The sequence below is a fragment of the Ruditapes philippinarum genome, unplaced genomic scaffold, assembly GCF_026571515.1.
Source record: "Ruditapes philippinarum isolate M1 unplaced genomic scaffold, ASM2657151v2 ctg2659_1_1_1_1, whole genome shotgun sequence".
NCBI classification, from domain to species: Eukaryota; Metazoa; Mollusca; class Bivalvia; order Venerida; family Veneridae; genus Ruditapes; species Ruditapes philippinarum.
Genome location: NW_026852469.1, coordinates 212,603 through 235,599, shown reverse-complemented (window position 1 = coordinate 235,599; position 22,997 = coordinate 212,603). Strand labels below are relative to the sequence as shown.

The 22,997-nt window shown below is 33.6% G+C and overlaps 1 protein-coding gene across 4 annotated transcripts; it reads left to right on the top strand.

The window, feature by feature from the left end:
- Nucleotides 1-1,801: 1,801 nt before the first annotated feature.
- On the top strand, nucleotides 1,802-13,926 carry LOC132714187 (dehydrogenase/reductase SDR family member 7-like). 4 transcript variants are annotated; one of them, XM_060696995.1, is made up of 9 exons: nucleotides 1,802-1,877; nucleotides 5,165-5,301; nucleotides 5,755-5,904; nucleotides 6,763-6,869; nucleotides 7,656-7,848; nucleotides 8,116-8,162; nucleotides 8,516-8,635; nucleotides 11,379-11,545; nucleotides 12,887-13,926. In XM_060696995.1, the coding sequence occupies exons 2-9, from the start codon at nucleotides 5,178-5,180 to the stop codon at nucleotides 12,939-12,941; spliced, it is 963 nt and encodes a 320-aa protein (XP_060552978.1). In that variant the 5' UTR covers nucleotides 1,802-1,877; nucleotides 5,165-5,177; the 3' UTR covers nucleotides 12,942-13,926. The 4 variants fall into 4 exon arrangements, with proteins under 4 accessions (XP_060552978.1, XP_060552970.1, XP_060552987.1 ...); XM_060696987.1 differs by having other exon boundaries at nucleotides 1,815-1,873; nucleotides 12,887-13,925; XM_060697004.1 differs by lacking the exon at nucleotides 1,802-1,877 and adding an exon at nucleotides 1,978-2,126.
- The last annotated feature ends 9,071 nt before the right edge of the window (nucleotides 13,927-22,997 follow it).

The window sequence follows — 22,997 nt, the reverse complement described above, 5'->3', positions numbered from 1 at the left end:
AAGATGACCCCTTTAGTTTTGGAGTCTTCAGGTCAAAATCAAAATGGTTTTCAATAAATAACTCAACAACTCATGAGACTGTTGCGTTCATTGAACGCCGCCTTTCCTTGTTGATCTTGTTTTTCATATTTTGACATTCAGACTTCACAGGTGCATTGGTCTTGGCAAGTAGATGCCCCCTATTGATTTTGGTGTCAATGGTCAAGACCATGTTGATCTTGTAGGTAAAAGTGGTTTCCGATCAATGTAGTCTACCTTACTTAATTCCACAAATTTAATCATAATAGAGCTAATTATTTTGATATAATAGTCTAACCCATGTTATGGTATGGTTAACGTCGTTAAACTAACTGTGTGTCCATGGTGAATGGTAGAAAAAATAGAGAGAAATAAGAATCCCTAACGAAAGCCCAACACGGCAAAACTGAAAATGTTGCAGACTCGGTTTGATTGAGCCTATTCATGGACGGTACTTGTAAGTGAAAACTACCGTCCACGCCCGCTAGCACCGGCTTCAGCAGTATTCAACATTTAACATGAACTGGTAAACTTTTGAGTTTTGAATTAGAAAGATCTAATTATTTTCGTGCAAATAATTATTGAAATATGTGAATAAACATGATAAACGTGCGAAAGACATTTCAAAAACTAAAGTGAAAATAAAACATTAAGTTAAATACAAATTTGAAAGACACTGTCTCGGGCTAGCAGTTCGTTAGCAAGATCTTTAACGGGATTAACTTGATTTTACAAAAAGAAAAAAATATTGGAATAGGTAAAAAATGACTGGATTATGACATACCATTTCCATTGACTCTCGTATTCACAGTCGATAAACGAGTGAAGCTCCTATTTTCGGAAGTAAGCCGTATGAACACATCTGCGGATGTATTTTACTATTTCATGTTTAAATGTTGAATTCTGCTTAAGCCGGTGCTAGGGGGCGTGGACGGTAACTTGCACTTTCCAGTACCGTCCATGAACAGGCTCAATCAAACCGAGCCTGCAACAATTTATCTATTTTAAGTTAAAATCATAGACATAGGCTCTCAAGAGATGTCGGACGGTACGTATACATTGAACTGAATAGACTTAATGATTACGTTTATGAAGTGTACATAGTGTTACTGTTGTCAACGCATTGAACTGTTGTCTGTTGATTTTTTTTGGTTTACGAATGGTTATGCATTCTTAGGGTCTTTCAGATAACTTGAAGAATGGTATAGAATTATAGATCAGAATTTGCACATCTTTAGAAGAGTTATAATTATGTTGGTTTGGGACAAAACATATTACTATATACACTGTATGTCCCGAAATAGGTTGAATTTGCAAATTAAATTATTTCAGCCAGTTCTGGCAAGCCCATGTAAGCCGCTTTTTAAACATTTTCTTCGTTCGTCAAACTATATATACGCACATTTTTTTTGTGAAGAAATAATGTCTTATATAATATTTGAAAAATGTACATCATACAATAATTAATATTGAAATCAGAACAAAGAGAATTTGGTATTAAATTTCTCCAGAAACATGTTTCTTCCCATCTGATTTGATATTATAACATACTTTATATTGTATTTGCAGGTTATGACCATATACATGTATAGATCTATTGTTTGTTCATACAAAATGACTAAAATAGACCATTGTCATAACGTGTGAAAGCAATGATAAGAATATCCACAATTAAGACCACCCCACAATTAAGACCACTTTGGTTCAGTCCCGATGGTGGTCTTAATTAAGGCTTTTTACTGTATATTCTTTTGAAATTATAAATTCTACTAACACAGAGCCAGGGCCTCAATCCCACGCTGTGTTAGAGTGACCTCCCTTGTAATCAATCAACCGTAAACTGAAAAACAAATCTGTAGGTACAAAATACACGCTTATACAATATATTTGCACTTTTTAACGAGTTTGTTCATATATATTTTTACGTAAACATCAGCATAATCAACAAATTTAGTAGTGACATTGTGATTTTTCATCCGCGAAATCTTGCGACACTTATCAACATGCATCTATTTCGGACAACACATATATTCGGATTCCGGTGCATGTATCCTGCATGGTTTCCCGTAATACCTTGGGACTAAGGCCTAACCTGGCATAGATGAACTGTTCATAACATTTCTAGATAGTTATTATTTTGCCATCAATACATAAAATATCCCTTTAAGACATAATGAACAAAGAAAACAATATCTGAGCCCTGAGAATTTACTCATGTTTAGCTAAAGAGACTTCAGCGAACAGGTTTTATAGTACTGCTAGACCTGTGACGTCAAAAAAAAAACACATATAAAGTTAGGAACCCAGAATAACCTTGTTAAAAATTTTGTGGTTTTTTGGGTTTTCCGGTAAAGAAATTAATTTTAAAAAAACGCATAAGCTTTAGCCCAAATTTTTCATGCAAATATTTTTAATCGTGGGTTTCTGGAGATACATTTTACCATTTCGCAAGGGAAAAAAAGTGGCAGCCGTACGGGGCCCATAGGGGTACCCAAAGTTTTAGCCGTAGTAAAAGTCACCCGGTAGATTTTACCCAGGACAAAAAACTTTAGGGTCTAGCCGTACGACTTTTTAAAATTTATTGGAAGTCGCCATCATCTTTTTTTTGTGCCTCTGATTATGATTTGTTGTTTTATTTGTATGAAAGGTGAATTTTTTGTTAATTAAGCACATGGATTAGGAGTGGAATAAATAAAAAGAACATTGAAAAAAAAAATGGTGAAAAGCAAAAATAATTGTATTATTTTCAAATACAGTAGATAAATATCGAACATAAAAGCACAATCAATAAATAAGCCTTAAGTAAAGCCTACCCAGGGACTGGCAATAGAATTTTAAAATGTGTTTCACGGAACATGCAAACTTTCCTTAATGATGGACAAACTTCTTTACCATCGGTAATTGCGTCATATCAGACCCCAACAACAATAATTTTTCATTTTAAAGGTGTCAAAAATTTGATGAAACAAAAACGGATTTGATATCATCAAAATTTTGAAAACTATTTTAATTGATGTTATTTAACTGCGACCAAAAGTATTTTTTCTCAATGTCTTGAGATGATTAAGATCGATATTCATACTTTTTAGCTCACCTGAGCTAAAAATAGAAAAACCTTGTGAACACTCTAGTGGTCACATTTTTGACCCAATCATCATCAAACTTTGTCAGGATGCTTATTTAGATAATAGCTGGGATGAGTTCGAATATGGGTCATCTCGGATGAAAAACTAGGTCACCGGAGCTATAAAATTAGAAAAACCTTTTTAACACTCTAGCGGTCACATTTTTGCATCAATCATCATCAAACTTGGTCAGGATGCTTACCTAATTGATAGCTCAGGTGAGTTCGAACATGGGTCATCTCGGATGAAAAAGTAGGTCACCGGAGCTAAAAATAGAAAAACCTTGTTAACACTCTAGCGGTCTAATTTTTGCATCAGTCATCATCAAACTTGGTCAAGATGTTTGTCTAGGTGATAGCTCGGATGAATTTCGAACATGGGTCATCTCGGATGAAAAAGTAGGTCACCGGAGCTAAAAATAAGAAAAAACCTTGTTAACACTCTAGCGGTCACATTTTTGCATCAATCATCATCAAACTTGATCAAGATGCTTGTCTAGGTGATAGCTCGGATGAGTTCGAACATGGGTCATCTCGGATGAAAAACTAGGTCACAGGAGCTAAAAATAGAAAAACCTTGTTAACACTCTAGTGGTCACAATTTTGACTCAATTGTCATCAAACTTGGTCAGGAAACTTGTCTAGGTCATTGCTGCGGAATAAATCGAACATGGGACATCTCGGATGAAAAACTAGGTCACAGGAGCTAAAAATAGAAAAATCTTGTTAACACTCTAGTGGCTACTGTTGTGGTTAATTGGTCTGAAAGTTTGTTTTGATGATTTCTAAGTCAAGATTGAACATGGGTCATCTTGGATGAAAAACTAGGTCACAACGCCCAAATATGGAAAAAACCTTGTTAACATTCTAGTGGTCACATTTTCGACTCAATTTTCATCAAACTTGGTCAGGATGCTTGTTCTAGGTAATTGCTTGGATGAGTTCGAAATCGCATGTGAAACTAGGTCACCAGAGCTAGACAATAGAAAAATCTTGTTAACACTCTAGTTGCTACTGTTTTTGATCCAAGTATCCTGGAAATTGGTTTGAAAGTTTTGTTTTGATGATTTCTAGGTCAAGTTTGAATATGTGTCACTGGGTAAAAAAACTAGGTCGCACTGCTCAAAATATGGATAATCCTTCTTAACACTGTAGTGGTCACATTTTTTGGACTCACCTGTCATGAGACTTGGTCAAAATGCTTGTCTAGGTAATGTTTGGATGAGTTTGATAAGTCAGGTGAGCGATCTAGGGCCATCATGGCCCTCTTGTTTTACTGTAGCCAACAAGGCGATTAATCTCTAAAAAGTAAACATACAAAGACAATTGCTGTTTCTTGGTTAAAATCCTCGCTTTTAGTCATAAAATAACATATGCATTTTCGACTTCTATCTAATTTTGAAAATGCCGTACGGTTAGCCAGTACAGTGTGTCCTTGCTAGTCGTACGCGACTCACATACGGCTAGAAATTTTGGCTAGCCGTACGAGCCCGTACAGCTAGCCACTTCCTTTCTGCAATATATTAAGTTGCGATAGTTTGTGTGTAAGTCTGAAACAGTCATCAATTTGTAAATGGTTTTGTTTGTGTAAAAATAATATCGTTTAAGAAAGGTTAAGTGTGTTGGAATATTAAAAAATACAGCAGTATATCATTAAGAAACACAACAAAACACAATTTACTGCAACTTAACTGATGATGTAATGTTTTAACAATGAATGGTTGACACATTGTCTATGTATGACCCATTAAATGTGCTTTTGAATGAATAATACCCCGGAGCCTGTTCCAGGAGTATAATATACATGAACCACCTTGTTTTCGCTAATGCTATGGATTTTAAAGGAATAAATATTTGTACAATTTTACTTTAATTGCATGTTTGCCTTTCAAACAGCTGTTTAAATGAAGCTAGGGTTAAAAAAAAAAACATTATAATAAATTATATGTTATACTTATTTTTTTAACTATGTCAAAATCGATACTGATTATTAGTTAAGAGTCATGAAATTGTTCTTTGCAGATATACATTTGTGATGGATTGGTGCACAGTTATAGAGATTGTAGTGGTAGCATATATAGCTATACAGATACTAAGATTGATCTTTGCAGATTGTGATCTACAGCTACAATGGGCTGAAAAATTTGGACGATCTACAGGTGAGAAATGATGCATGGTACATCCCAACCTCTCTGATAAAATGCCACCTTTATCCATCCTTCCACTTTTGATTACTGTAAATTTATATATCAGTTCAGTTACTCTTTAGGTAATTATAATACATTGTACTATGGATAAAATTATTCTCTTGTGGGTTGAAGAACAATGAAGGGAGTAAATGGTTGTGAAGTATTGATTTTGTTATTTTGTGAAGGACTTTTACTCCTCTGATGAGTTATATCAGAGGGTTAATGATGGATTTTGTTCAAATTATAATTCACACTCGCAGTAAATCATTTTATCTTTTATATAATTATAGCCCATCTATTTTATTTGGAGGATTTTATTCTTTTTATAATTAATGTTGAATAGGTTTTCATTATGATTGTGTATAAATACATCCCCAAACTTTCACAATTGAAATTTCCCATTTTTTTGGTATGTTGTTTAAGGGTCACTGGCACGTAAGGTGGTATGGATTACTGGAGCATCCAGTGGTATAGGAGAGTACCTCAGTTACGAGTTGGCACAAGCTGGTTGTAGACTAGTTTTGTCAGCTAGAAGAGAAGAAGAACTTCAAAGGGTGAAGAAACAATGTCTTAGTGAGTTGTTTTTGTTTATTTGAGTACTATAGTAATTAGTGTATTCACTCATAGATATCATAAGATTATACACTCTAATGACTCTATCCTTAGCTGTGTTTACCCTTAACCCAAATTTATGAATATGGGAAAATGTTGATAACTAATACTTGAAAAAAATTGAATTACAAGTTTTGTATAAATTCAAATGCCACTGATATCTGATTTGACTTTTAAGTTTTTTTATGGTTCATTAACTCCATTTTATAGTCAATACTTGATAATATTCTCAATGAATAATGGAATCTTTCGTCACAATTGTTGTTCATAATGAAACAGATCTGATGTGTATGAAAAGTTGTTGTATTTTATTTAGTTTTAAGTTTTATAAACATTTTATTACATATATAAACATACATCATTTATATATTAAAGTGTATACAGCTATATATCTGGTTTGGAATTAAAAGAGAATATTTCCAAAGTGCTTGTATGAAATAAAAATAGCAATAAATTGCCTTAAAGCGAGTGGTGCATGCACAAAATTATTGCTAAACGGATAAATCCCTACTTAAAATAGCCAAATATTATTTTGTTCCGGAACATTTTATTCTGTTTACGAACATTATTCATGTGTGTAACAAATTTTTTAGGAATCAACCATATAATAATGGAACCAATATAATTTTACTGTTGATAAATTTTATAGAACTATTTCATAAGACCTGATGTATACAAAGGAATTGGGCCAAAAGTTAAGTAATTTTGTTGAAAAAGTACAAAAAAAGTACAGCATTGCCCCTTCCCTGCAGTGGCTCTTGTTCCATATTTTACATGATATTTTGTTCTTTTATATTTTAGCCTAATGTTGTATTACAGGTTATGGTAACCTAATGGATGATGATGTACTTGTGTTACCTTTAGATATGTTAAAATTTGACCTCCATAAACCAGCTGTAGAAGAGGTGTTATCCAGGTTTAAACAGGTATAACAGTGGTATTTATCTTTAGTTCATTTATAAGTCACACTGACAGTGAAAAGATTTTGTGGTAAATTTCCATATTTTCTGGAGGAGGTAGACCTTAAGCCCTGTCTGCATTGTTTCAGGCTCAAGCAGAGACCTGTGAAGTACCCTTGACCATCGGAAAACAAGCAGCTGGATAGGTTCCTTACATGAAAGAATACATTCAAATTCTTTGGCAGGATTTGAACCCCAAGCAGTTAGGAACCATTAATACAAGTCAGCAACTGTAACCACTTGGACATGGAAACCCCTAAGTACATGTAGTATTTAAAGTCCCCATACATTTACCTTAACCTGCTGAATTTCTTGTCCAGCTTCCATTTTAAAACTGTCCTGTATCTGTTTTGGGGATATCAAGACGGAATCTTTACATTAGTCAGCAAACAATTTAGAAACTTGTCAAATGCACAGATGTACACTTGTGACAAGGCTAGTCATTTTCAGTTTCAGCTGTTGAACTGTTTACATTTGAAGTTAACTAATAAAGAAAACTTGATCCATTTTCTAATATGACATATTCTTCCAGGAACTGTTAAATAGTTTATTTAAAAATTCAGTAATTAAAAAACAGAAATTTTGTACAAGTTTATATTTTACATTAATTTGTTTGGTTATCATCTATATGGCTGCTGGCCTCTTATTGTGATAATATTGTAATGCTATGATTTCTTAATAAATTTCTGTATGAACTTTGCTGTAACATTTCCATTCTTACATGGACATTAGTCTAGATTTAACAAATTTCAGATAGATGTCCTTGTGAATAATGCAGGGAGGGCACAGAGGGCATTATGGGAGAAAACTGATATACAGGTAGACAGGGATATGCTGGAAATAAATGTTCTTTCTGTACTTTCTCTGACAAAACAAGTCCTACCACATATGATAGAGAGAAAACAGGGACATATTGTTAACATGAGTAGTATTGCTGGAAAATTAGGTAAGTTATTACAGTCAAACCAGGTAGTAAGATAAAATAACAGTAAAGACCATCTGTGTATCTTAAGTCATATCATTGACAGATCAATTATTATGCCCATTACTTCCATTTCTTAAAGCAGTTCTTTATGGACAGATAGGCTGTATTTTGTTTGACAGGGGTTGGATACAAGTTAAAGACTCTTACATGACAATTTGCCTGAGAGGTATATTAAGAAATAATGTTAAACTTCTTGAGAAGCATAACATAAAACTTCATGTATTTCAGGTGCACCCATGTCTGGATCCTACACAGGTGCCAAACATGCTTTACAGGTATTGTACATGTATGGTATATATAATAATTAATATTATGAATCAAGTTACTGCTGTATGATACTACAAGATGCTATTGACTATTATGCAGTGAAACGATAAATTATTTTTTTTCAAGAAAAATATCTACCGGTACTTGCTTACTATAAGAAAAAATCCTCTATTTAATGATGACCGACAATGTATTTGTATTAGTTTTTAAAATTGAATTTTATTTTCTGAATATCCAATATTAGTTTAGCAAAAATTTGCATCTTGAGTTTCATTGGATTACATATTTTTAGGTTTAATTCTATATTTACCTTACATTATTTACTCTTCAATATATGAAAGCTTGAACTGTTTTTCTTTAGGGCTGGTTTAGCTGTTTAAGAGTGGAGATGTTTCCGAGAAATATTGCTGTCACTAATATCTGTCCTGGACCTGTGTTCTCTAACCTTCTCAAGACAAGCTTCACTGAAAAATCTGGTGAGGTAGGGCCTTAAATTGACATAAAGATTTTACATCTCTCTGAACCGTCTATGCGAAGTGGCGATGTTGTATATTAGGCCTCTTTACATTACTATTGGATATTTGAATTGGAAATAATTTTTACAATTAATTCTTGTTTGAAAGAAACTTTATTTCTATATTTGATAGCACTAGCCCATAATGGAGAGCATTGTATTTGTAGTTCAAGGTGAAATTTCTCTATGACAAATGTTCTCGAACATCAAGTCTAATGGTCATTTGTCTCTCACGTCTGATTCAGAAATCATGTGGTATTACTGGTACATATAGTAGTCATTTACTTGCAGAAATATCAGTAATTACTGGTAAGTCATCCAGGAAAGCCACTTTGCTCAACTAAACAATGAGATATGGCCAAAAGTTGTCAAAATCCAAGTAAAAATGAGATAATCAGATGTGTGTACAAGAATTGAGCCACGTCACAACAAAACCAACATAGTGCGTTTGCGACCGGTATGGATCCAGACCAGCCTGCGCATCTGCACAGTCTGATCAGGATCCATGCTGTTCACTATCAGTTTCTCTACTTGTAATAGGGTTGGTAAGCGAACAGCATGGATCCTGATCAGACTTCGCGGATGCGCAAGCTGGTCTGGATCAATGCTGGTCGCAAACCCATTATGTTGGTTTTGTCGTGACGTGGCTCAATTATTTATATGAAAAATAGATATAGATAATGTTATTAAAGATGGCTATGAACAGATGCTGTTAATAACAGTTAATTTTGTTGCATTCAATCCATTGCATTGTATAAGTCAACATATTGCATTCTATACCCATATTTATAGCTATGGGACTACAGATTTGTTGGTGGTTAGAGATTAATAAAATTCTGTTCACACCTTATTGTCCCCCGCCTTTTCGAAGAAAAAAGGGGGATATAGAAATAGGCTCCGTCCGTCTGTCCGTCTGTCCGTCCGTCCGAGCCAACATTTGATTATTATGAGCTTCATTCCGTAGTTAAATAAAGAACATAAACTCATAAAATTTAAAATTAAGAGTTTTTTTTTGTTTTTATGAGCTTATTTTGCTTATGGACGTTGGTCCAGGTGGTGTTTATGAGCTCATTTGCCTCATAAACATCAAATTTTGGTACGTCCGTCCGTCTGTCCGTCTGTCACACTTTCGTGTCCGGTCCATAACTTTGTCATTTATGAAAGGAATTTGAAATAACTTGGCACAAATGTTTATTATAATAAGACGATGTGTCATGCGCAACAACCAGACCCCTACCTCCAGGGTCAAGGTCACACTTGCTCATTCAAGGTCAAAATTGCCTATTTGAGGGTATATGTCGTGTCCGGTCCATAACTTTCTTATCTATGAAGGGATTTTGTAAATACTTGCCATAATTGTTCACAATAATCAGACAATGTGTCATGCGCAAAAACCAGTCACCTACCTTCAAGGTCAAGGTCACACTTGGAGGTCAAATATTAACATAGTCTGTTACAGGGTATATTTCGTGTCCGGTCCATAACTTTCTTATCTATGAAGGGATTTTGTAAATACTTGCCATAATTGTTCACAATTATCAGACGATGTGTCATGCGGAAAAAGCAGTCACCTACCTTCAAGGTCAAGGTCACACTTGGAGGTCAAATATTAACATAGTCTGTTACAGGGTATATTTCGTGTCCGGTCCATAACTTTCTTATCTATGAAGGGTTTTTGTAAATACTTGCCATAATTGTTCATAATAATCAGACGATGTGTCATGCGCAAAAACCAGTTGCCTACCTTCAATGTCAAGGTCACACTTGTAGGTCAAATATTAACATAGTCTGTTACAGGGTATATATCGTGTCCGGTCCATAACTTTGTCATTTATCAAAGGAATCTGAGATAACTTGGCACAAATGTTTGTTATAATAAGACGATGTGTCATGCGCAACAACCAGACCCGTACCTTCAGGGTCAAGGTCGTACTTGTTCATTCAAGGTCAACATTGTCTATTTGAGGGTATATGTCGTGTCTAGTCCATAACTTTCTTATCTATGAAGGACTTTTGTAAATACTTGCCATAATTGTTAACAATAATCAGATGATGTGTCATGCGCAAAAACCGGTCACCTACCTCCAAGGTCAAGGTCACACTTGGAGGTCAAATACTTACATAGTCTGTTACAGGGTATATTTTGTGTCAGGTCTATAATTTTTTCATAGATCAAAGGATTGTGAAAATACTTCGCACAAATAGTCACTATAATAAGAGGATGTGTCATGCGCAACACCTGCATCCCTACCTCCAAGGTCAAGGTCACACTTAGAGGTCAAAAATTAACATAGTCTGTTATAGGGTATATTTTGTGTTGAATCTAGAACTTCTTCATAGTTCAAGGGATTTTGAAATAACTTGGCACAAATAGTCACAATAATAAGACGTTATGTCATGCACAACACCTGCTCCCCTACCTCCAAGGTCAAGTTCACACTTAGAGGTCAAAGCTTAACATGATAGATTTTTAAATTCCGTGTTTCATTTTATTTTTTTAACAAATTTATTGTTACATTTGCAGATCTAGCATTGATCATAATTTTGGACTGAATGTCCTGAGATCCATACCTCAATCTTTTGAAATAGCAAAATTTTATGCTTCATATAAAACTCCCGGGGCGGGGGACGTTGGTAACTCTGTTACAAATTCTTGTTGTAATTGGTTTTGAATGATACCTTATATTTGTTTATGTTTTAAAAATTACAGTTACTAGGTGTGGAAATGATGGAGGGTGAAAAGAGAATGAGCACACAGCGTTGTGCACGGTTGTCAGCCGTTGCTATAGCTAACAGGTTGGACGAGGTCTGGATAGCATTGCAACCAATCCTGACTGTTGTTTATCTGTCACAATATATGCCCACTATAACAGGATGGTAAGTTTTGATACTTTTTCATTCTTGAGACAAAAAAATGACCTGTCATTAAATCTTTATATACTTTATTCTACACTTATATAAGCAATGATATGTACATGAAGCATTGAGCAGAAGGCCAAATAGAAAAATCACATTGTAGTAATACCGACTTAAAACCCGTCCTATTCCATGACACCATTATGCTGACTTAAAACAGACTTAAGACTGTCTAGTCGTATTACATTTCTTTAATGCTGAATGTTACTTTGTATAGGAAAGAAGTCATTAACACGCATTTTGTTGCTTGTTTACTATTCTAAGCATTTATTTGGTCTTGTCTGTAATGCTGTCTGTAAGTAGAATATTTTGTGTCGGCGGTAAATTTCAAAAGTTATGGCCCCAATTGCATTCTCAGACTTGTTGTTGTAGTTAATGCTTAATGAGGGTCCATCCGCCCGTAAGGGCATAAAATGCAGCTTTCGCTGTTGACTACAGATCCCGGACATGTCACCAGTCATGCCCTTAAAGATTTAATTTTGAAGCACAAACTGGTGACAATTTACCTCCATGTAATTTCCACGGAGTATAAGCCAAACATATGATTTTTTAGCCAACAGTTGGTCACTGTACGGCGGCCAATGAGAACCTAAATGTACAGTAGCCTGTGACAATATGAAAGGGTAGCCCTGAAAAGGGCTGTTGGTGCCAGCAAAATCCCTGTCTTACAAGCTGTCTATCTGTACTAGGTGCTCACGCACCCTAGCACACCAATACTCGTCATCTCAGCCTACTTTGTAGGGCCACTCCCCTCGGCATTAGTCAAGACACCGGCAGCTGGTCCGCAGCACAAGTTCCTTTTTTCTTTTTTTGCCGTTCCCCAGTCTTCAAATCTTCTGCCCTGTGCCTTCTCAGCGATGTGCACTCTCCGAGGGGAAGTGAGAAGTCTCAGACTTGTGTTGCATGAAACTCCTATTGTATATCTTATACAGCCATGAAACTTTCTAAAAAAAGCATTTTTAGTCTTGTATGGCATTTAACTCGAAATGTATTTCATAATGTTAATTCAAGCATCTTTGTAATTTGTCTCAAATAAATTGGAGATCTGCAGAGTTATAGCCCCTGATTTGTCAAAAATTTGCATATTTGGACATGTTACTCAAAAAAAATAACAGCTTTGTTTTTACACACAGCAAAAAGAAATAACAGCTTTGTTTTTACACACAGTTTATATTCACAGTTTTTTGTGACAATTCAGTGGAATGTGGGTGCATCAATATCCTATGAACACAATTTTAGTTTGAAACAATTTTAATTTTAGTTAACATGTTTTTATATGGAGTTCTTATATTTCTTTTTCAGGGTCACTAAACAAGTTGGTGTGAAGTATATTATGAAATTCAGGGAAGGCAAATAACCATGAAGAGAATAGCTCATGTGTGGTTGGCAAGGTCGCATGATTATATAAGAGATTTAAGTATATTTATTTAAGCAAAGCTAAGTTCATTGAAGTACCAAGTGTTTTTTGACTTCTAAAGCCAGAAATCAGAACTTAAATAAATCAGGTAATTTTTTACTGCTCATTGTAGTTATCAGTATGGATTTTCTTGTTTATATTAAAAAAACTATGATTGTATAGAATTGAATTTTGAATGTATTTATTTTTCAAAAATGTGAACTGTCTTACATAACCTAAGGCTAAGCCTATTTATGGGTAACTTTTGCAAGATATTGTATGTTATACCATGTATACTCAGGTGATCAATTATATGATTATAATTTTTTGTAAGCCCAAAAAAACTTTAGGACGTATTATGGTATGACATTGTCCGTCTGTCAGATAGACTAATGGTTTCTGCAGGATAACTTCTGAAGGACTTCAATGATTATGTTTATATTTTGCATGATTGTAGTTATGATATGTCAAAACAAAGGTCAAGTTTGATTTATGCTGCAATTAATTTTAGAATTATGCCCATTTTTAACCAAAAAAGTTATTGTTCTCCATTGGAAATTTTTTGAAGGATTTTGATGATTGTGTTTATACTTAGCATGTAAGTATGTTATATCAAAACACAGTTAAGTTAGATTCTTGTTATCAATATATAGAAAGAATTATGCCTCTTAACGCAAATTTTCTGCGAAGTGATGGGTACCTCAGGATAACTTTAGAAGGATATCAATAAATGTGTTTATGTTTGGCACAGTTCCATGTTATGTCTAAATTTGGGTCATGTTTGTTTTTTCTCGGCAATCAATTTATTATTGACATAGTTATGCCCCTTTATTTGCAAACAGTTTTCTGCTTATCTACTTTTAGCATTACGCCAAAAATAATTAGGCTTTATATTCTTTTTCTCCATTGGTTGGAAAAAATCCTCATTTGAGCCGCGTCATGACAAAATCAACGTAATGCGTTTGCGAATAGCATGGATCCAGACCAGCCTGTGCCTCCGCGCAGCCTGATCAGGATCCATGCTGTTCGCTTACAAATCTATTACAAGTAGAGAAACTGATAGGGAACAGCATGGATCCTGATCAGACTGAGCGGAGGCGCAGGCTGGTCTGGATCCATGCTGGTCGCAAACCCATTATGTTGGTTTTGTCATGACGCGGCTCATTTGTGCTATTTACAAGAATAAATTTGCTATGATCTTGAAGGTGATGCCTTCTTTTAAGTTTTTCATTTAGAATATGTGGCCTTGGCAGAGCTCTTGTTCTTGTTTTGTTCTTTTGTATTTTGTTAGAATAATGATGGTTAATCACTGTTGAAAGAAAGAAAACTATGAACAAATACAGTCAAACTTTTCTTATGTGACTTTCTATGGGACCATCCTATAAAACTAACATATGAAAGTTATTCATATGCTCATGTTTCATATTGCTATATATACATAATTATATTTTATTAGATTTTCTTTTTGTGTTAAATTTTTTTTAAGAGATATAAGATAATTTCTCTGTACAAAATGTATCCCATTAGAGTTAAATTGTTTTTAAAATAAACATGTTTGCATGTTGTCTGTTAATTGGCTTAGAGTCTGTGACATAATGTGCAATGTTGAAAATTTGTTGTATTCACTGGTTCAATTTTAACAGGGTTCGTACAGTCTTAAAAAGTGCTTAAATTTGAGTTTCTTTCTTAAAAAGTGCTTAAAAATGTAAAAAAGTGCTTAAAAGTCCTTGAATTTGATTACTCTCTTGAAAAGTGCTTAAAAAGTGCTTAAATTTGCTAAAAATGTGCTTGAAAATGTTTGAATCACAGAATGACATAGTTATGATAAAAATCAACAGTTAACAAAATAAAAAAAAAGATCAAATTTAGTATCAAAATCAATGAAATGTTTACTCAATGTAACAGTAAGTGGACAAATTGCAGATGTTTTGAACTAATCTGTACTTGATGCACCCTTAGTTGTTCTTCTATAATGTCAGAAAATGCTTATTTAACAAAAAATGGTGAACAAACTATCCATCATAGGTTGAAGATTGTGTCGGTATATGTGCAACAAATGTGCTTGAAAAATGGGAAAACGTGCTTAAATAGTGCTTAAAAAGTCCTTGAATTTTGGCATTGGATGTCTGTACGAACCCTGTTTAAGTACAGATACTTAGTTGGCTAATTATACTAAAGACTGGTCATTTATTTAATGACAAAGTATAGGTCATTTTGGCATCTGACAGTTCTTAGTTTCTATGTTATTGGTATTTTTCTTTGATTGACCATATGTGACTTAGATTGACCTCAGGGAATCTGTCAGATTATGTTGTCAATTGCAGCTTATTTCTAAATATAAACACAATATTTATGCCCCCCTTTCTAGAAAGTGGGGGTATATTGCTTTGGCCAATGTCAGTTGTTCATAATTCTATCAATAGGTCTGTAGACCAAACCCTTTTTGATCAATAACTTACGAATGCCTGTACCTAGGAAATTCAAACTTGGTGCATTTGATAGGGAGACAATAGTCAAAGTCACAATCAACTGGCCACTTGACTAATTGGCTGGTGTTGGGGATGAGGGTTAAAAAAATTGGTTATCATCAAGCAACACATATGACGACTAATTGGTCTTGTTTATTAGCAATTTAAATCAACACTTCCTGTGAATAAAAACTACAGAATTTCAATTTGTTTATAAGGAAACTTAAGTTATACACCTTTTTGTATATGGAAACCAAAGATAAATTGTGAATTAAGAAACTTCAGAAATACATGCATTAACTGTTTGTCACATTAACTTAATGTTACATTATATGTTAGTTAATCAGGAAAGCAAAAGTGAAAAAATTGTTGTAAAGCATAATTGTGTAATCTTAGTTTTATAACCTTGAAAAGGTCATTTGTCTCTGTGATTCTTTTTTTTACTTGGAAACATTGAATGTTTGTATACAGACTTTTATTAATATGTACCTAATGTATAATAAAATTATTATTCAATATGTTGTTCCTTTTAATTTACTCTTACATGTTTTACAGTACTTCCTTATAAAACAGACTAGGGGGCATCTGTAACCGAGTCATTTAAGTCGTTTACTGTTAACTACTTCTACCTCACAGCTTTTAATCATGGCAGGGACTTTGGATTCTTTCATGTGAGGAAGCTATCCAGCTAGAGTACAGAACATCCATGGTTTGACTGAATTAAAGGACGGAGGGCACCCAATGTCTTCCTCATCAAAAGCCAGGAATGTCATCATATGACTTTGTGACTGGTCCATAACTTCTGCATGCATGATGGGATTTCAAAATCAATCGGTAAAAATGTGCAGCATAAATAGTCAATGCACTCCCTAGGTCAAAGATAAAGGTCACAGCAAGGGATTGAACTTAGTGTGTTTGTCATAGCCTGAGAAATCGTTAGATGCATATTTGGATTTCTAAATAAACTTGTCCACTTGATCTCCATAAGAAGACACTGTGTCCTGTTCAAAACAAGTGTCCCTAGCTCAAAGGTGAAGGTCAGGAATTGAACTTGATGTATTTGTATATGTATACATGTTGTCTGAAGCATTGTTAGAAATCATGTCATAAGTTCAGCATGCATGATGGGATCTCAAAATAAACTGGTACACCCTAATCACCATAAGAAGACAATGGGTTAAGCGTAGGATCCAGGTGGTCAAAGTCACAGCAAGGGACTGCACTTAGCATGTAGTCATAAATAAATAAACAACATGTACTTAAGTGCAGCTTGAGTTTATGTCTGATTCAAAACCCATGCATTATGTGATTTTAAAAACAAAACTGTTCGCAAGATAAGTTGACAATGTATTGTGTGCAAGATGTACATGAGGTCAAGTTAAGGTAGTAGGTCATAGTCAAATCCTGTCTAGCATTACTTGAGATGATGATTTGCATAAAGCACACAATCATATCACCAGCAAAAGGACAAAATTGTGTTTGCCCACTTTTCTTGGCTTGTAATTTGTTCCTTGATGTATTGTCAATACATTAGGCAGAATGTCTACATCAGGTTGAGAGGGTGACCTTGTATCAGGGCAACACCAAGGTCAAGGTTGTCCTTGGAGGTAAAAATGTCATATGGCTGGGGCGTCTGTGTCCTACAGACACATTTCTAGTTTGTGTGTGTGTGTGTGTGTGTGTGTTTTAAAAGGGAAAATGTTTCGAAATTTAAATTTGGGTACATTTTTGTATGATATGGCACAGTTTGATTTATGACCTTTGTGATTATATTTCAGTACATCTGAAAACATTCAGCTTGGATAAACATCAAAATTAATGTGATTTGAATTATTAATCCACATATAGAGAAATTGTGATTGTGTACCTGGAGTACATTTTTTACTTTTACCTCTTGAACAATAGTATATGACGCAGTTGTGTAGTGTGATAAATGAAGGAAATTGTGAAATTGACTGTACACTTACATTTAATACAAACTTTATCTTGTAAGAGGCCAAATTTCAAAGAAAGTTTTAACCTTCTTTAATTTTAAAACTGTCTGTTGTTAATTTAAGGGATAAAAGATACAAAATGTAATTTAAGCAGCCAACATGAGCTTTGATGGTCCATTACAAAATATGCTTGACATTGTTCCAGCCCACAGCAAACCAGGTAAACCTTGAAATGACACCCATTTAATTGGCAGATTTTGATGAATTTCAGCAGAGGTAATGCGTTGTTGGTTCTTAACTTAAATTCGAGACATCATTTTAGCTTGTTGAACATAAACACCAACGTAGAGCTGTCATAAGGACAATGCTTTAGACTACTCTTAGAGATTGATAGTAAAACAAGAGCCTGAATACTGTAGGAATTAACAAAGAGAAAGATGTCATTTGAATTGCATGACATACAATAGTTATGAGTGTAATGGATATTGACCATTGAATTTTCTTAACTCACAAAGGGTTGTATTTCATTAAATATCAATACCACAGTTATAGGTCATGGAAACTTATCTGTTATAAATTCAAAGACATGAATTAAGTTTCAAGTGATTATAATCAGTAGTTTCAAAGATTAACATTGCACACAAAATTCAAATGCCAAAAGGGCCATAAATCAGGCAAGTTGTGTGATAGAGTTATGGACCTTGGACAATGATCTATTAAGATATGAAAGGCTGGTAAAACTATGAAGAAAAATGCAAATATCTTTAGTGGTTGATAAGATATGATGTTCTACAAGAAATTGTAAGTAAAATTTTTACCAAAGGATTGCCATTGACGCCACACCAGGATGGGTAGCATAGCTCTACTTTTCCATGAATTGTTGACCTGAAAATTTGGGCTGATTTTGATGAAACTTGATACTAGTGATGCTAGGAATGCTCTACCACTAGAACACCAATGCTCCTTTATTTCAGACAGATATAAATTTAGCTTTTGTCCTAATGTAATCTTAGCCCTCCAAGATGGTGTTGCTCAAAATATTGGATAGAGTTACAAGTAACCAGTGAATTAATAAGTCATTTTCCATTGCTAAACATCCCTCCTCTTGATAGTGTTGCTTTAAAAGATATAATGTATAAAGTGCATTATCCACAGGTTACCTTTATCCAATTTTTAACTTACCTCCACTTGATAAATATGTTTCCTTAAAAAGTCAAAACATAGTGCATTATCCACAGGCTAACTTTGTCCACTTTGGACTGACTTTGATTCATTGTATAATGAGAATGGGATAAAATAAAATGAATGTACTTTTTTTGTTGCACAAGTCTGCAAGTTCTGATGGCAGTGCTTGTTTACATCAGTGGGAGTCATTTAAAGTCTTGAACTCCACATACAATGTACAATCGTGTATTATTTGGTAACTGGCCTGACTTAAAATTGATTTAACCAAAGGCTGAAATTAGTTGTCCACTTGTTATTTTTAACCAACGTTTTGAGCAACCCAAGTCGTGCAGAGTTGTATCTAATTCATCTTTATACTGCAAAAGACAACTCAAAAATAAATTCCATATAAATTCTTTATTGAAAACAAGAGCAACAATAAGAAATGAGAAGAAAAAGTACCAGAAAAAGCAAAAATATGGAATGTTTTTGAAAATATTTTTATCATACAGTTGCATTGATAAAATTAAAGATTATCATTAAGTCACACAACATATTTTGAAATAGCAAAATCAAATTTTAACAAGTACATTTATAAATGTCAAAATCTTAAAAGTAAAAATGTCAAAATCAAATTTTTAACAAGTAAAAAAAAATTCACAATTTTCAAATTATAAATTACAATGTATAAATACAACACGGAAATGATCTATTATTCATATTTATCTGTAAATTATAAGAAAAAAATACAGGTACATCTACAATATAACAATTATTGACAGCAGTTCAGCATATACCAAAACATTCTGATTGGCCTAAACACTTTAGATCCATTGTTGTATTGAAAAACTTCCTATATACAAAACAAAACAAGTCTATTTGGCAAAAATTAGTGTTCAGGTTAGTTAAATTGCACAACATATTTGTTTCAGTTTAGATGACTAGAAAAAAACAATAACAATACATGAGAATACCTTGTTTACCCTTTACCTGGAATCTAGTAACATTATTAGCAGTTGGCACCAGTATAGAGCCAGGCCAGCCTGCACATCCAGGTAGTCTAACCTGAGGCTCTATACTGTTTGTAACTCAATTTTATGTCCCTTGGTATTAAAATCCCATAAATCTTGCATGGTCTATTCCAAATTCAATAAAGGGCAATTTCACTATACAGATCAAACAACATATTGTATTACTAAATGAAAAAAATAATAACAAAATTAATAACATTTGAATGATATAAGATTAACTACGCGGGAGTGAGGGAAATGGGAAATTAGAGACAAAACAAGATTGCTACCATACAGTAGATAAAATGAGCCGTGTCACGACAAAACCAACATAATGGGTTTGCGACCAGTATGGATCCAGACCAGTCTGCGCATCCGCGCAGTCTGATCAGGATCCATGCTGTTCGCTTACAAACTATAACAAGTAGAGAAACTGATTGCGAACAGCATGGATCCTGATCAGATTGCGCGGATGCGCAGGCTGGTCTGGATCCATGCTGGTCGCAAACCCATTATGTTGGTTTTGTCGTGACGCGGCTCAAATGTTATTGTTTCTAAGAAGTGTTATATTTACTTTGAATCTGTTTACTATTAATATTTCTACTTCTAAGTCTTAATCATGTGAAAACATATATGTAAAATAAAATGTTATCATTTTCAACAATACTCCATAGTGTATATTTAAGGCAAGAATATTTACCTGAGAGCCATTTAAAATTCAACACATTTGAAAAAAAATCATATATTCATTTATATACATGTATTTTTTATACTTATTCAATAACTGAAATTCATCTGTTAAATATATCACATCTTGGGATTTTGTTACTGATTAACTGTAAGGAACAATCAAACAAATCTTGATTTACAGGTGAAGGACAAATGGCTCTACTTACGCTCTTGTGACACACCCACAACCTGAACACGCTAACTCGAAGTTTGTAAAAAAAAACCAAACAAAAAACGAGCATACCAGAATGACTGTACAATATTAAACAAACAAAAAGAGACTGTTAGGAGATTGTCTAACAAACTTTCCACAGTTAGTTCCCTTGAACAATATATTTACAAATTACACAACAGAGTCCAAAAAACACAATCATTAACATTATTCAATAATCATAATTAATTTTCATTCATTTACATATTTATATCAAGGCGAAATAAGCACAAATATTTTCTTGACATAAAAAATGAAGAATAAATGCTCACCTTTTGCAAGATGGGACAATGATGATAAATATTTTTTTTTCAATAATAAACACAGAAACAAGACTTTTACAGCTACACTCTGACTAATCTACATTTATCATTTTTGCTTAACTGTCAATAACTTTGGCACAAGTGTCTGGAAATCAGGTCAAATGGCAAATTTTAGATGTTAATCTAACCAAAATACAGATAAATGCATGATTTCCTATACATTCTATACAATTAAAGGATAATTTCCAGTAGATTATACTTGGTCGAGTGGAGACAAAATAAATTCAACAACATGGAAACATACAAAAACTGTCCAAACTAGAACTGTGTCCAAAGGACACGGATGCCCCCACCGACAACATATATATGGTATATAGTGAAAAAATCAACAAAGGGCCATAATTCTGTTAAATTTGGTCGCAGCAAAAATTCCTTCCTTTACTACCATCTACACATTAAGGTTGTTCATCCCTGGAAGTTTAAGCAAAATCTGCCATCCGGTTTAAGAGAAGTTGCATTCACAAGATTTCGGGACGTACGGACGGACGTTCCAACATTTTGGGTTAAGGGGCTATTTTCTTTGTTTTCTTAAGGGCTACTAGCCCATAAACCCTTTGATCACGGAATGAACCTATTGTTCTCTTTTGTTCTCTTTACTGTTACATAGCCCCTAAACCCAAAATGTTTGCTCGGACGGACGGATGAACGGACATTCCACCATTTTGAGTTTAGGGGCTATTTTCTTTGTTATTTTCTTTGTTTTCTTAAGGGCTACTAGCCCCTAAACCCTTTGATCACGGAATGAACCTATTGTTCTCTTTTGTTCTCTTTACTGTTATATAGCCCCTAAACCCAAAATGTTTGCTCGGATGGATGGACGGACGGACAAGTGCAACGCTATATGCCCCCCACTTTGTTGGGGCATAAAAATGAATGAAATAAGAGGGGGGGGGGGGGAATCTATTTTTTACAGCAAAAATTAATCATGTTTATTTTTTTTGTGTTTTTTTTTTATTATTTAATAATGTACATGTATATCAAAGTTCTATGAAAATATAAGCAAAAACAACAATGTCAAAATGCATTAAACTGTTAAAAAAGCAATTAAAAAAATGACTAGAAAATAAGCACTTAGGTAATTAAAGGAACTCCACTGATGTCCAATAGCCTAAAATAATACATTTTGAAATTCTTTCTTAAATCAACTGGTACATTTAAACTTGAAACCAATCAATAGATGATATATAAATATACATGATATGAAATTGATAATCGATTTTTATGCCATTTTTTTGCCATTTTCTGGGAAACGGAGTGAGTGAATGATCTGAAATTTTGTACATTAGGTATTGGTCTAGACATACATCTAGTTATAAAAAAATCTTGAAAAAATATTTTCGGTCCCTTCACGTCAAAAAACCTCAGTGGAGTCCCTTTAACACTGGCTGCAGAGTAGCAAATCTTGATAATTTTTTTGTATGTATTAACATAATATATAAATTTATATTTCATATGAATACACCTTTCATATCCCTGAAATAGTATCTAGTAAATACTACTAAAATTTATACTATTCTATGATAATTAAGTTATTAATTTCAATAGAATTCAGTTGTTAAATTAAGTAATAACAGTAACAAGTGTCCAAACAATCTTAAAATTAATATTCATATACAAAATAAGATATAAACAAACATGAAGTTATATCAAATTTAAATTAAATTCAAACACAATATCAATATAAATCATACAAAATTATAGTATTAGGGCAAAATGGAATGCAAAATTTAATGTCATGGTGATATTGAGTGAAATGGAAATGAAAGTTAATTAAATATACAGTATCTTTGTCATGGAAAAATAAATACCTTGCATAGTGAATAGTAAAAGAATTCATGTCATGTTATATAATATTTGTCATGGTAAACTTATTCTAACCTTTAAATGAGCTGCGTCATGACAAAACCAACACAAGAGCTGTCGGTAGGACAGCACGCTCGACTATTCTAAGTGCTTGATAGTAAAAGAGCCTTGATAATGTTAAATTTTTTAAGATCACAAAAGGTCTAATTTTTTTTTAATAAATTCATGTTATAGGCCTTAGAGAGAGTCTAATTATACAATATTGGCTTGACTATTCGGAAGGTAATGTCACAAGGTTGTTTTATTGAGTATAATAATACTAATTACCTATGAATACATATATTTGACAGAAAAAGTACATAGGCTTCTAATTAA

Bases quoted from the DNA above. Each gene is read 5' to 3' on its own strand.
- LOC132714187 (XM_060696995.1), top strand. From the start codon at position 5,178: ATGGATTGGTGCACAGTTATAGAGATTGTAGTGGTAGCATATATAGCT. The intron at 6,870-7,655 runs GTATAACAGTGG...AACAAATTTCAG, and splicing joins TGTTATCCAGGTTTAAACAG to ATAGATGTCCTTGTGAATAA. The intron at 8,636-11,378 runs GTAGGGCCTTAA...TAAAAATTACAG, and splicing joins TCACTGAAAAATCTGGTGAG to TTACTAGGTGTGGAAATGAT.